Source organism: Ochotona curzoniae, unplaced genomic scaffold, assembly GCF_017591425.1.
Source record: "Ochotona curzoniae isolate NIBS_2020 unplaced genomic scaffold, NIBS_Ocur_1.0 contig_291, whole genome shotgun sequence".
Taxonomy (NCBI): Eukaryota; Metazoa; Chordata; class Mammalia; order Lagomorpha; family Ochotonidae; genus Ochotona; species Ochotona curzoniae.
Genome location: NW_024465649.1, coordinates 4576704 through 4590799, shown reverse-complemented (window position 1 = coordinate 4590799; position 14096 = coordinate 4576704). Strand labels below are relative to the sequence as shown.

General features: G+C 35.8%; 1 protein-coding gene across 7 annotated transcripts in view; it reads left to right on the top strand.

Annotated features, from left to right (window-relative positions):
• ATG4C (autophagy related 4C cysteine peptidase) overlaps nt 1-14096 on the top strand; it is a 77427-nt gene that overhangs the window by 42615 nt on the left and 20716 nt on the right. For all 7 annotated transcript variants that reach the window (XM_040978435.1, XM_040978434.1, XM_040978433.1 and 4 more), the window contains 4 exons: nt 2410-2643; nt 5070-5403; nt 7132-7202; nt 11800-11936. In XM_040978435.1, coding sequence (XP_040834369.1) covers nt 2410-2643; nt 5070-5403; nt 7132-7202; nt 11800-11936 — 776 coding nt within the window. The remainder of the gene's footprint in view (nt 1-2409; nt 2644-5069; nt 5404-7131; nt 7203-11799; nt 11937-14096) is intronic.

The following is a 14096-nucleotide window of genomic DNA, read 5'->3' as shown; positions in this document are numbered from 1 at the left end:
CTATCTTCTGTTATTTTTCACTTCTAGAAGTTCCATTTGGTAGTATTTTGTATGCAACTGGTGTATTTCTATTATTTGTTTAACTTTCCATAATCCCCTTAAAAAAAAAAGACACATACAAGCTCATTTTTTCCCATGTCTAATATGCACAATAGCTGTATTCTTTGAGGTTTTATTTTGCAATTTCTTTTGCTCTTGATTATTTCTCATAGTAGCTGGTTTCATAGTGATTTTTGATTGTGAAAATCAGCCTTGACTAAACCCTTAGTATTACTAGTTGTTTTGTTATATTTCTGTTATCAACTTTCTTTCCCATTGTTTGTAGAGGTTCTTTATAACTTTCCCTATTTTCCATAAAACTGTAATCTTATTTCTCTCCACCATAAGAAACAAAAGCAAACAGAACAACAAACAAGGGAAAAAAACCCTATCTTCTTTGGTTCCATTGATCTTAAATTCACTGAAAAAATGTTAATTGTTTATATGTGATGTGAATGGGCTGAACTCAGGTTGGTGATGAAGATAGAAGGATGCAGAAAATAATTACGTTCTATCTCATCTGGAGCACTTTAAGTCTGGAGGGGTGGAAAATGTAGATAAAAACTGAGAATATAAATAGTTAACATTACGACAAAATACTCAGTTGAAGAGTAGAATGTTGGGGTATTATAGTAATTCTATAGGCTAAAGAAACAGCAAAATTCATACAGTGCTAGCAGTAGCTGAAAAATGCTTAGAGTTAATATTAAGAAGATAGGAATTAAGTGCTTCTCTAAGGCAGATTAGGAGGTATATGTTTTGCAGGTCACAGGAGATGTCAGTTATGTTATAATTGTATTAAGTTGAAAATTAAATGTCTAAAATGAAAAACCTGGACTGATTTTTAGTGCCATGTTCAGTCTAGATTCTGTGTTTTTTGATATTTATTTTATTTGATAAGCAAAGTTAGAAAAAGTGGCAGAGACACAGAATGGTGTTTTTATCCACCGGTTCGTTCCTGAAATGACTGTACTGGGTGGCCCTGAGCCAGGCCAAGGCCAGGAGCCAGAAGCTTCTTCCAGGTCTCCCACTTCAGTGTGGGGGCCAGCAATTAGGTTATCCTCCACTGGTTTTCCAGGCACATTGACAGGGAGCAGGATTGAGAGTGGAACAGCTGAGACTTGAACTGGTGTCCTTATGGGATGCCAGTGTCACAGACAGCAACTTTACCCAGTGAGCCACTCCATTGCTCCCAACCCAGGTGCCTTTTCTTTTTTTTGTAGATAGCTTTAAATTCTTTATAATATTGCAAGAAAGACCTTGTTAATGGAAACTTAAATCGATTTGTCTGATATCTATATTACATGCTACAACTTAAGTTTCGTTAAGCTGTCTACAAGTATCCAAAGTTGGAGTTACAATAATTTTTTTTGGAATGAGCTTTACAAGCAATGGTGGCAGGAAGGGTGAAGAATAGAAGTACAATACAAACTTTGTTGTTAGTGTTATCATTCTGTAGAACAGTGTGAGATTGGAACCCTTGGACCTGAGAGCAGTAGGCAGGTGTATTGTTTACCCACATTTATTGGTGTTTCCTTGTAAAGATGACTAAGGCTTTCTTTCTTTAGAGTAATAAAGGACTGAGTTTGTTCTGAGCAGTAGTATGTTTTTTTTTTCTTCAAACAGAAAAGTTTATTTGCAAAGGGACCAGGTGAGCAGGGAAGGGAGGGAAGGGGAAGCACCTCTGGAGAGAAAACCAGGAGGTGGGGTGCCTCTCGAAAGAGGAGGGAGGGAGAGACACTTGAGCAGTAGTATGTTATACATCATTGGGCAAATGATGGCCATAGCTTTTACATAGAAATTGTATTAGAGGTGATCAATTTGGAAAAGCCTCTAAAAATGGTGTTAGTGGTTGGCAAGAATCTTTAAAAATTGTATTTGAGCAGAAAAACATAACTATTTTAAGAATTTTATGTTGTGTAATTGTTTTGATCTTACAATGTGAGTAATATTTTAATGTAAACAATTAGCTTATGTGATTAAACATATTGACAAATATACTTTTTATTTGCACATTTAGTATCAGATTTTTTTAGTATCAGAGATTTCTGATATGTATATTCTGAGCCAAGTGAAGTAAAATAAAATTTTTGTATTGTTTCTTCACAAAATGGTAGATTATATATATATATTATATATTCCTGAGACTGTGTTATGTTCGTTACCTCTACAGTGTTTAAAACATTTCAGCATTCATTCTCAGCTGATTTTCATTACACCCTGACAGGATAGGATTTATCTTTTACATTAGAAAGACTAGCAAAGTTGTCACATCTAATATTTCAATACTGTCTTAAAAATGGTGAGATATTCTGGATATCAGTACTCCTATTTTATCTTTAGACTATAATTTGTATTTTTAATTTATAGATGAAAATAGAATGTTATCTGCGATATCAGGATGTACAATAGAAGATCGCATAATTGCTGGGAATGTAGAAGAATTTCGTAAAGATTTCATTTCTAGAATATGGTTGACCTACAGAGAAGAATTTCCTCAGATAGAAGGCTCAGCTTTGACAACTGACTGTGGCTGGGGCTGTACATTAAGAACTGGACAGATGCTGTTGGCTCAAGGACTTATACTACACTTTCTTGGTAGAGGTAAATTACATCCCTTTTGTTTAGTTTAAACTCCTGTCTTGTGTACAGCATAAAATTCCATGGTGTTATTTGATAGGCTCTGACATCTTCTGAAGTTGTAACTGATCTAGCATATTACATTTTATTAAGTGAACAAGATATGACTTCATGACTCTTTCAAAAATAAGGTATAAATGCACCTGTTTATTTTTCATCATCACTGTGAAAATAAGTTAGTTCAATATTTGGGATATTAGGTCATTATTTTCCTTGTAGATGAAGCCTAGATTATCTTCAGTGAATCCTGCGCAGATGAACAGCTGTGATTTTGGTGAAACAGTATATCTATGTATGCATATGATATATTATATATACTATTATATATTATTATATTATAGCATATATATTAGAATATCATACTTTATATATTATATTACACATTAGATATATTATATATACTATAATACATACATATATAATGTATAATAGTATATATATAATATATATATATATATAATTTATTTTCATCTTATTTGAAAGACAACGAGAGAGAGGCAAAGACAAAGTGAGAACTTCTGTTTACTGGGTCACTCTCCAAGTGCCTGCAACAACTGCATTGAAGTGGGAGGTATAGATCTTACCTTGGGTCTCCTGGGTGGGTAGCAGGGACCCATCTGCCTGAGCCAGCATAAATTGGGCATCACAGGACAGTGATATGTAGCAGAGCTAGACTTCAAACCCAGGTATTCTGCTGCAGGATGTAGGTATCCCAAGTGGCATGCTGTATTCAGTATTCACCCAGTTAATATTTTTAAAATATTGAGTTATAGTTTATTTCTTTCCTTACCTATTGATAAAGCTTATCCAAAATTATCTTTATATGTATGACTATAAATATATGCATTCAGTTGGTTAAATAATTCTTTAAATCCTGAAAAATTTCATTAATACTTAGCAAACATATACTTCCTAATGCAACACCTGCTATTAGTCACATTTTATAATGTGTATATTTGTAGAAGGATTTTAGTTTTTTAATCTGTGATATCTAGTTATTGCCACAATATTCTCACAATGAATGGCAGCTAAGCCTTCTGTAGGAATTACTGAAGAGATTATAGAGAGAATTTTTTTGAAGAATGGTATAAATAATATAAGGAAAGGAATTTTAGACTGATTTCTAGGTTTATTTGTAGTTTTACACATCAAGGGCAAGGATTGGAATCATTTTTAATAGTGTTTGAATGTGTAACTTGTTAACTTAAAATTATGTATTTTTAAGAACTTAATATAAACTTGAAAAAGTGATTTGATGGGTATGTTTGTTTTTTTAAATCTTTAATCACTCAGGATTTTGTTACCTTTTCGCTTACTGGAGAATCGGTATTTTAAAAAATGTATAGTTATTTTCAATGTGTAAGAAAGTACTCCAAACAATATTACAATTTCTGTAGTTAGATTTCTACTCTAACATATACTGGAAACACAATCCACTTATCAAAGATGCTTAGTCATGAGTTGTATATTGTTAGCAAACATCTTTGTCATGCTTTGGGTAGTCAGGATTAGATGTCTGATAAGTAGTCTTGTCATGGAATACAAATGACTTTATCTTAGCACTGTCAGAGTAAAGCATATTACCAAATTTCTGAATGTAGCTGAGTTTACTGTCTTTTCTTTTGTTCTTCATTTTAGTATTTTCCCCTGATTTTATATATTATCATTTTGGAAATTTTAGAAACTATAGAAAAGTGCAGAGAATAATAATAGCACTCAGATATTAAAATTATTTTGGTTGAGATGTATTTTTCTGTTTGTACCTTGAAGGAGCTTTCTTATTTGAAACCATTATTAACTGATTAATTGATTTGGGAGGCGGAGAAGAGTGCTGGAATGTATCTGCTCCTGTCTGCTGTTTCTCCCTTCAAATGCCGCTGATGGCTGGGAGTTGAGAACTCCAACGCGAGTGGCAGGAAGCCAGTTACTTGAGCCCTCATTTCTGCCTCCCAGAGGCTGTAACTAGAAGGAAGCTGGAGGCAAGAGGCAGAAGTGAGAATTGAGCCCAAATACTCTGATAAGGAGTGCAGGTATCTTAAATCTAGACAAAGTATCTACCTCGAAGCAGCTTTGTTGAAATATTCTATGTTTCCTACACTCACTCATTGAGTCAAAAATTCATTGATTCTTAGAATATTTAGAGTTTTGAAGCTATTGCTCCAATCTAGTTTAGAACATTTTCCTTTCTCCCTGAAGAAACCTATGTACATTAGTAGATATCCCAGTTCTTAGGTAGCCATTCATCTATTTTCTGTTTGTGTATTTACCTATTCCTGAGTTTACTATTTTAGTTTAGTCCATGTAACTGTAAATGCTACTGACGTATCTTAGCTGATTGTTGAAGTCTAACTAGTTAAAGATCTGAACACTTTGCTTTGGAACTACTATAGCTTGGACCTGGCCTGATGCTTTGAACATTGAAAATTCAGACACTGAATCGTGGACTTCTCATACCGTAAAAAAATTTACTGCGTCATTTGAAGCGTCGCTTTCAGGGGAAAGAGAAGTCAAAACTCCTCCAACAATTTCTCTGAAGGAAACAATTGGGAAGTATTCTGATGATCACGAAATAGAGAATGAAATTTGTCATAGGAAAATTATCTCTTGGTTTGGTGACTCTCCACTGGCAGCCTTTGGCTTACATCAGCTAATAGAATACGGAAAGAAGTCTGGGAAAAAGGCTGGAGATTGGTACGGACCAGCTGTAGTTGCTCACATATTAAGGTACAATTGTTTTAAAATTCTTATGTTTTTACAGAGGTCTTCAAGGTCCGAGTTACCTAATTTTTGTAATGCCTATATATAATTGGGACTTCAAAAGTATAACTATGTGAGAATGTCCATAAAGCAGCTTTTCTAGTGGGGGAAACATGGGTTGTATTCTGTAACACTAGTTACAGTTAATTTATCTACTGATCAGTTTTTCTTCTCTTGCTCTTTAGGCAGATACCCAGTGTTTCATTAGAATAACTTATGGATATATTCTGAAAAGAAGTAGTGTCTCTTTCCACCTTTGAATATGCAATACCAGTTTTTTTTCTTTAATAGTGTAACATGGGGCTATACTGTATTAATAATATGATAAAGAGTCAAGGGCTAAAATCAGTGTTTTAGGCACTTGCATACATCAGATTCTTGTGAATTGTAAATGAATGGGATCGTTATAATCACTGAAAAAATACAGGGTCTTTGACATTCTGGGTGGTAAGAAAAAGTGAAACATTTAATTTCACTATATCTTTTCACTTTTTCATGGCATTTGTTTGGATATTAAGACTTAAAAAGTCTTTTAAGTCTTATTTCTTGTGTGTCTCAGTATTATAAGCTGAATATTTAATAGGCCAGATAATCACAACATGTTGTAGTGAATTTACTTCGTTTGTAAAAGTCTTTAAGTTTGAAATTATTACAAAGTACTTTTCTGTTTTAATGTGCTCAATGTGTTATAGATCAGATGCTTACAGTTGAGAAATACTTGCTTAGTGTTATTACTAGAATTATTAATAGCAGTGACAATTCCAGCTTGTTGTGACATTTATAAAAACATAACTTTTAAGGCACAGCTTCAATCATTCCAGATTTTTTTTTTTGTAAAATGCAAATAGTAAATATTGTAGCTTTCAGGCCATATAAGATTTATGTTGCTTATTTTTTTTCTTTTTTTTCCTCCTTCAAGCCTATGAAACTGTCAGAAACATTTTTACCTTGCAGGCTGCACAAAAACTGTTTATAGACTTGTCAGTCTCTTTTTTATATTGACATAGGAACATTCATAATAGATTTATTTTAAATTAAGAATTATAAAGACACAGTGAAATACAAATTTGAATTTCCCCAATTTGCATTTTTATTTTACAAATTCTGTCATGATTTTTTTTTTTTTTACTTCCTGTGTACTATTGAAAATATTAAACTCGCCAAGAATTTTTCAGTTTGCAGTTGTACTTAGTGTTCCTAGACTTGACATTGGGAATATCTCAGCATCTGAATATACTCAGATCATATTAGTTGTTGAATGAAGAGAAGCAAATCATGTTGCTGTTTGAAGAAAACTAAAACCGATCAAGGTGCCAGAGATCAAACATAGTAATTTACTTCTGATCGATAATAGAAATAGATGTGAAGCAGATCTTGAAGCATGATTATGAAAATGTTTAATATGTCCAGTTGATTGATTAGGAAAAATTCATGTTTTTTGGTGGGAGGGGGAGTATGTCTTTATACTCAAGCTTTTTTCACATATAATTTAGTTTTAGTGTTCTTTTGGTACCTTAGTGTAATATTTGACTTTGAAAAATTAAATCTAATTTCTAAAATCTTATAGATGGTAGTTTTTTCAGAAGATACTATAGGTTAGTTAGGGAAGTCAGGAAAATGATGATTGATTTTTCTCATAAATGACACCCTTAGTTGCCCACTAAGATTAAAGGATGATACTTGCTGTTTTCTTAGAAAAGCAGTTGAAGAAGCAAGACACCCTGATTTACAAGGAATAACTGTTTATGTTGCACAGGATTGTACAGGTAAGGAATGTATGTAATACTAATTCTTACCTGTTTATTTGATTAAACTTTTCATGTGTTTAGTTTGTCCTCCCGTTTATGCTGTAAATGATTATGATCGTAGGGATCTCACTTTATAATCCTAGGTAACACCCTTTATGTAGGAGGCACTTAAAGAAAATGTTTTGATTGAATATATTCTCTGAGTTATTAAATATAATGTTAAAATAATCCCTTAAAGAAAATTTGATGTTTTAAAATAAGCACTTGAAAGATGTGAGAAAATTGAACGTAGGCATACACTTGGGTAACGTGTATCAGCTACCATCTTATTGGTGGGTATGTTTCAAGGAAAAATAATTTTTGATTTATCTTACGAAAACTGAGTATGTTCTTCAGTATTTAATACATAATGATTCAGCTGTTGTTCAAGTTTAAACATTAAAAAAAAATGAGAGGCAGAGAGCCAACAGAAAAGAGCTCCTGAAAGATAGAGAGAGAGAGAGAAAGTTTTCATCTGCTGGTTCATTTCTCAAATGCTTGCGGCTAGCCAAGGCTGGGCTGGAGCAGAAGCTGGGTTCCCATGTGGGTTACAGCAAGCCATTTACTTGGTCCATCACACACAGCTTCCATCCAGGAGCTGCATCAATTGAAAGCAGAAGTCAAGAACTAGAGCTGGTAATTGAATCCAGTTTCTCCTGTAGGGGATATGAATTTTGTTCTTAAGATTTATTTATCGTTTCTAGGTCAGAGTTAGAGAGAGAGAGGAGGGGAAAAAGAGAAAGTAACAGAAGAGAGGAATGTTCCATCTATAGGTTCACTCCCTAGATGGCTACAAGAACCAGAACTGGGTGAGGCTGAAGCTGGGAATTATGAGTTTCTTCTAGGTCTCTCACCTGAGTGACAGGGCCCAAGCACTTGGGCCATCCTCTGCTGTTTTTCCCAGGCTGTTAGCAGGAAGCTGGAACAGAAGTGGAGAAGCTGGGACTTGAACTGGCCCGCAGTTCTATCCATTGTGCTATAATGCCAGGACTGGGATGTTGGCATCTTAGCTGTTGGTCTAAATGTCTGTCCTTAAGGTTCAGATTTTTACCTTTGTTTGTTTTGTGTTTTCTGATTGATGATCAATGTGCTAAATGCCTCTTACACTAAGATTTTTAAAATTACATTTCGGGCCTGGCACAGTGGCCTAGTGGCTAAAGTCCTCACCTTGAATGTGCTGGGATCCCATTTGGGCACCAGTTCTAATCCTGGCAGCTCCAGTTCCCATCCAGCTCCCTGCTTGTGGCCTAGAAAAACAGTCGAGGACAGCCCAAAACCTTGGGACTCTGCACTTGTGTAGGAGACCTGGAGGAAGTTCCTGGCTCCTGGCCTGGAATCGTAGCAGAACAGCCATTGTGGTCACTTGGGGAGTGAATCATCAGACAGAAGATTTTTCTCCCTGTCTCTCCTCCTCTCTGTATATCTGCCTTTCCAATAAAAACAAAACAAAACAAAAGAATAACAACAACAAAAAACCACCCCTCTACATTTATAGTTTTGTTTATGACATAACTACTGCTCTTCAAATATCCCTATCTAGATATTATACTAGGACTTCAAATTCAGCATTTTAAAAGCTGAATGTAGGGGGAGGCTGGTGTGTTAGCATCATAGGCTAAATCTCTGCTTGCTGACACTGACATTCCACATTGGCCCTGGCTCATATCCCAGCTGCTTTTCTTGCCAGTCCGTCTCTCTTATGGCCTGGGAAAATAGCAGAGGGGTAACCTAAGTCTTCTTGGGCCCCTGCACCCAAGTGGGAGACATAGAAGAAGCTCCTGGGTCTTAGCTTCCATCAGACCCAGCTCTAGGTTAGTATAACCATTTGGGGAGCAAAGCAGTGGATAGAAGATATTTTCCTCTTTCTCTCTGTAACTGAATTTTCAGCTAGAGTAAAATTCTTTTTTAAAAAAAAAAACCCTAAATGCATTATTTTCTTTTATTGTACCTTTCTTACTATTCTCTTTCTGTCACGTCCACATACATACTCAAGGTAGAACCCCCTCGTTCTTTCCTTATTGTTAGTATGTAGACATTTAAATACATATATTAAAATATCTGATATGTTTTCAGTCTCATTGATTCATATCGGAGCCTTATATCTAACTTGCCTTTAACTTAATTTCTCTGCATTTTTCTCTAATGAAAAGAGATTGATTGTATTCCTTAATTCATAATCTTGTGACTACTCGTTTAATTTCAAGTTCTCTGACCATGGGAAGCCCGTGAAGTTCATAATTTGTCCTGATTGGCAGAGTGCTGTCACCCTTGTGGCCACTCCTTGGCCATGCTGTTAAGCACTGCTGTGTCCTTGTGCAAGTGCGCACTCTAGATTCTCTTCTTGGATGCCCCTTATTACTAGACTGCCTCTTGGTAGCTCCTACTCAGTCTTCAGGTACGTGCTCAGAAGTCCCTCCTTTGGAGAAACTCTTGCGAGCTCACTTCAGGTGTCATCAATTTATTTTTCCTTTCTATGTTTTAGAAATTGTTTTATTAAATAGAGTACTTGTAATTCTTTGGTGATGGCATCATGTTAGTAGCTCTTTCTCCCTCTGGACCAGTGATGGCTAAGGTAGTTGGGGTAGAGGGAAGGTATCAGAGTAATCTGACAGAATCATCACCATGAGGAGCCTCTGGCAGAATTTGCTAGTGATGTCTTCGAGGAATAAAAAAACTTGGTTAGATAGGAAATGTGTGAATGTTCAGTTGTGAATAAAAACATATTTTGGGCAAAACAAAATAGAAATTTTGGCCTGTATTTGTTTCTACCAAATTGTATTCTCTTTAACTGTCCGCTTGGGCTGTCATACCTGCAACTCTCTTATAAAAAAGCAACTGCTCTTATCAAAAATTTGAACTTGCTAAACCCAGTGCTCGCATTTCAGTCCCACATCGCTCACTGGTCAGTTGTCCACTTCTTCTTTCTCCTGGTAACATTTTGTTTACTTGCTTTCCAGAACTCTTCTCGTTTTGCTTCTGCTTCCTCATCTACTTGTTCAGTCTACTTTCTTGGTCCCTCATCTCCTTGCTCTTTAGAAGTATTAGTGGTTTTAGTGCTCACAGCTTTCTAATACTTTCCAAGTCCTGGCAACACAAAATGCATAGTTCTATCTTGATCCTCTTGCCAAATTCCAGCCATTTACTTCTGCAGAAGCCCACTTAGCCTCTACTCACGTGCTGAGTGTCTTGAACTTACCATGTCTAAAACTAAATTCCCAGTCCTCTCTTCTGTATTTCCTTCACCTCAGTTTTCCCTGTCATTTAAATGGTAACTCAGTTTGCTTAGACCAAAGCCTTGTTACTCACCTGTAACTCTTTCTTTTTTTTTTTCTGCTCAAATAACACATTAAAAAAGATTTGTATGTTTACTTGAGTGGAAAAGTGAGAAAGAGAGGGAAAGAGTGCTAGAGCATGTGTGTGCAACTGCTGGGGCTGGGCCAGACGGAAGCCAAGAGCCCGGTTCTCCATCCAGCTCTATCTCATGGGGGGCAGTAGCTCAAGTACCCGCATTGTCATCTACTTCCCATGTGTGTTAGTAGGGAGCTGGCTTGGAAGTGAAGCAACTGGGATTCAAGTGGGCAGTCCAGTTCAGAACATGTGGGCACCCTAAGCCATGGCTTAACCTGACTTGCCAGGATGCCTGCCTCACGTAGGTTTTGCATGTGACAATCCTTACTTTATCTTCAGGTACGTGACCTCATCACTTTCACCACCTTCTCAAGACTGTCCTATGACCATTTTCTGTTTCTATAATAACTTTCAAGCCACCATCAGCTCTTCTTGGATAATTGCAATGTCTTTCTAACTCGTCTCCATACCTCAGACCTTGCTCCTGAAGTGTGTTATCAGTACAGGAACTAGACTGTTCACATTAGCTTAAGACATTTCTTTGCTACAAAACAAAACACAAACTTCTTCATTGACTTACCATTGCACTCAAAACCTGAAGCTATCTGGTGACTTCGGATTGTTCACATAACCTGTCTTCATTCTCTTCTCCCAGGCTCATTTCTTATTTCTGTACCCCACACTTATTTTTGTGGGCTCTTCTTTCTCAAACCTGCTAGCTATGTTTCTGCCTTGAGGCAGTTACTCTTGCTGATCTTTCTACGTGGAATATGCTTCCTTTGGTATCTGCATTACTTACTTTCTTACTTTTTAAAAATTTTGATTCAAAATTACTTTCTCATAAAGACATTTCTAAATTTGAAATTGATCCTGTCAATCTTTTTTTATTGTTGTTCTCGTCAAAGTACCTGTCACCATTGGATACACCTATTTTATATTTGTCTGTTTCTCCCTCATTAGGATGTATATTCTGAGAGGCAGCAGTGCTGTTTTTTTTGTCTACTGATGAATCCCCAGCACTGCACAGTGGCTACTCAATAAGTATCTGTTCAGTACATAAATGAGATGGTTCTTTGGCATCAATGCCAAAGAGACCTTGAGACCTTGGCATTGATATTGGAGGTCAGATGACTGGCTAGTGCTGGACTTGTGGGAGTAAAGTACTGAGTGTGAAAATGTTTCTGAGAATCATTTTTATACTATTTAACATTCATCCTGTTTTTCTCAGTTTATAGTTCTGATGTAATTGACAAACAGAATGCTTCCATGACCTCTGGTAATACAGATGAGAAAGCCGTTATTATTCTCGTTCCTGTTAGACTTGGTGGAGAAAGAACCAACACTGACTACTTAGAGTTCGTAAAGGTATGAAAGAAGTGCTCAGTATTTAAGGGCAATACAAAATGATGTGAAAAAGTTCAGTTTGCAGTTGTTTTTCTGTTAAAATAAGGTAGTTGTATGTTGCCCAATGTAAAGTTAGACATTGTAAAGATCTTAAATTTCAAGATTAGTTGTAAGTTGGTCCTATACCAAATTAAAAAAGCTAGTAACTTTTGCAGTTGATCAAAAGGGTACAAGTGCAATAATAATCATGTATAATAGGGCTACAGTTCAATTTTTTTTGTGATTTCTAAAAGCATGTACTTTTGTTTATTTACAAAACTAACATAAAATTAATTATTAGAACAAATGGACTTTTCTAATAGTACTGTATTAGTTTATATTTTGTTGATTGGCACCATCGTGTGGTCAGTTAGAGGTAAGATTATTTATATAGACCAAGATAATTATGATAGTTTGAGGTTTCTAAATTTGTTTTCTTCATATTAACCAGGCTAAAATCTGTTGTTTTTCAAAATGCATAGTTCTGTTTCTTTTGTTGTTTTGGGTACCAAGACATTCAGTTATGATGAAATAATTTTTGAAATACTTTGTTTCTGATGATTATAGCTTTTATATATTATTTTCATAGTTCTAAACAAAATTCCTAGGTTTTAGTATTCTGTTTTCAAGGCCAGATTGGAATTCTTTTTTGAGTCAAGCATTATAGGGTATAGTAATGGTGAAATAAAGTCTAAGTTTGTCTTTTATGACTCAGTAATAATTTATTCTCCCACCTGAAGCATTAATCCCTTATTATAGATCCCCATATATATAGGTCAAATGTATCCTCAGGTTGGGTTTTGCTGATTGTAAAAATTCAGAACAGGTGTTTTTGGCATGATACATTTCTAACTGGTGTGCTGGCTTTACTGAAGTTATTAAAATTTTGAAGGAACCAAATAGTAAATAGTTACCAGTAGTAGATACTATAATATAATGATAATCTGAATTCAGCAAATTAGGGTGTGGTTTTGATGTCTGACAAGTGGGCTGTTTGAGCTGTTGGTGGAATGTGAGAAGTTGTGAGCCATTTCATCTAGCAGGTCTGTTGAGGGTTTCTATAATTTGTGGCATGTTGTCGTCTCTGAGTGGGTTCTGAACAAATTTGTACTATATTCTTCCTGCCATTCTCTGTTGGAATGGGAAGATCAGAAGTTGAAGTAATCTTGGGGCAGACTTCTTTAGCCAAAACCCTTTCTTGGTGACATGGGTTTCAGCTGGGCTGCAGGCGTGTTTCACCTGCTGGAGGGCTTAGCTCTCCAGTGCTGTTATTAGTATTCATCAGATGGCTGCACTGCCTAATGCTCTTGAGTGATTCATTGGAGCCTGAACGGTGGTGAAACAAACCATGATTAAGTGGTTAAAGTGATCCATAGTGCCTAGGATTCAGGAGCTATGCAATAAGTATTTGTTAATACTCATTTGTGTAACACTCTCTACCTCATTTAAATAAATTGATTGGACTTGCCAGCCTCCAGGACTGTGTGAGAATAAATTTCTGTTCCTTATTTATTACCCAATCTCAGGTATCTGTTATAGTAGCACAAAATGGACTTAAAATGCTCTCTCTAGAGCAACCTTGTATATTCAGTTATGTGAAAATGTCATAGAGGTTTGTTAAAAAGGAAAGCTGCAACTGAAAAAAGAAGACATCTTAGGTTCACATTCTAGAGCCAGCTGAAAAATGAAGATGACATTTTGGAAAGATAAATCTACTTTATCTTATTTTGCCTTTGATTGGGATTTGATTATGTGTAAAAATGTAAATGATGTGGAGAAGTTAAGTGATGAGTTCAAGTTCAAATAACAAAGGTACAAAGACTGGAACTTTTTTGGTTCATTGTTTCTCATGTTTTTCCTTATAATAAATTTTTTTCCCTTATAATTTTTTTTTAATGTATAACATTTTTTTTAAGATTTATTTTATTTTCATTACAAAGTCAGATATACAGAGAGGAGGAGAGACAGAGAGGAAGATCTTCCATCCAATGATTCACTGCCCAAGTGAGCGCAACAGCTGGTGCTATGCCAATCCGAAGCCAGGAGTCAGGTCTCCCATGCAGGTACAGGGTCCCAGGGCTTTGGGCCGTTCTTGCCTGCTTTCCCAGGCCACAAGCAGGGAGCTGGATGGGAAGCAGAGCT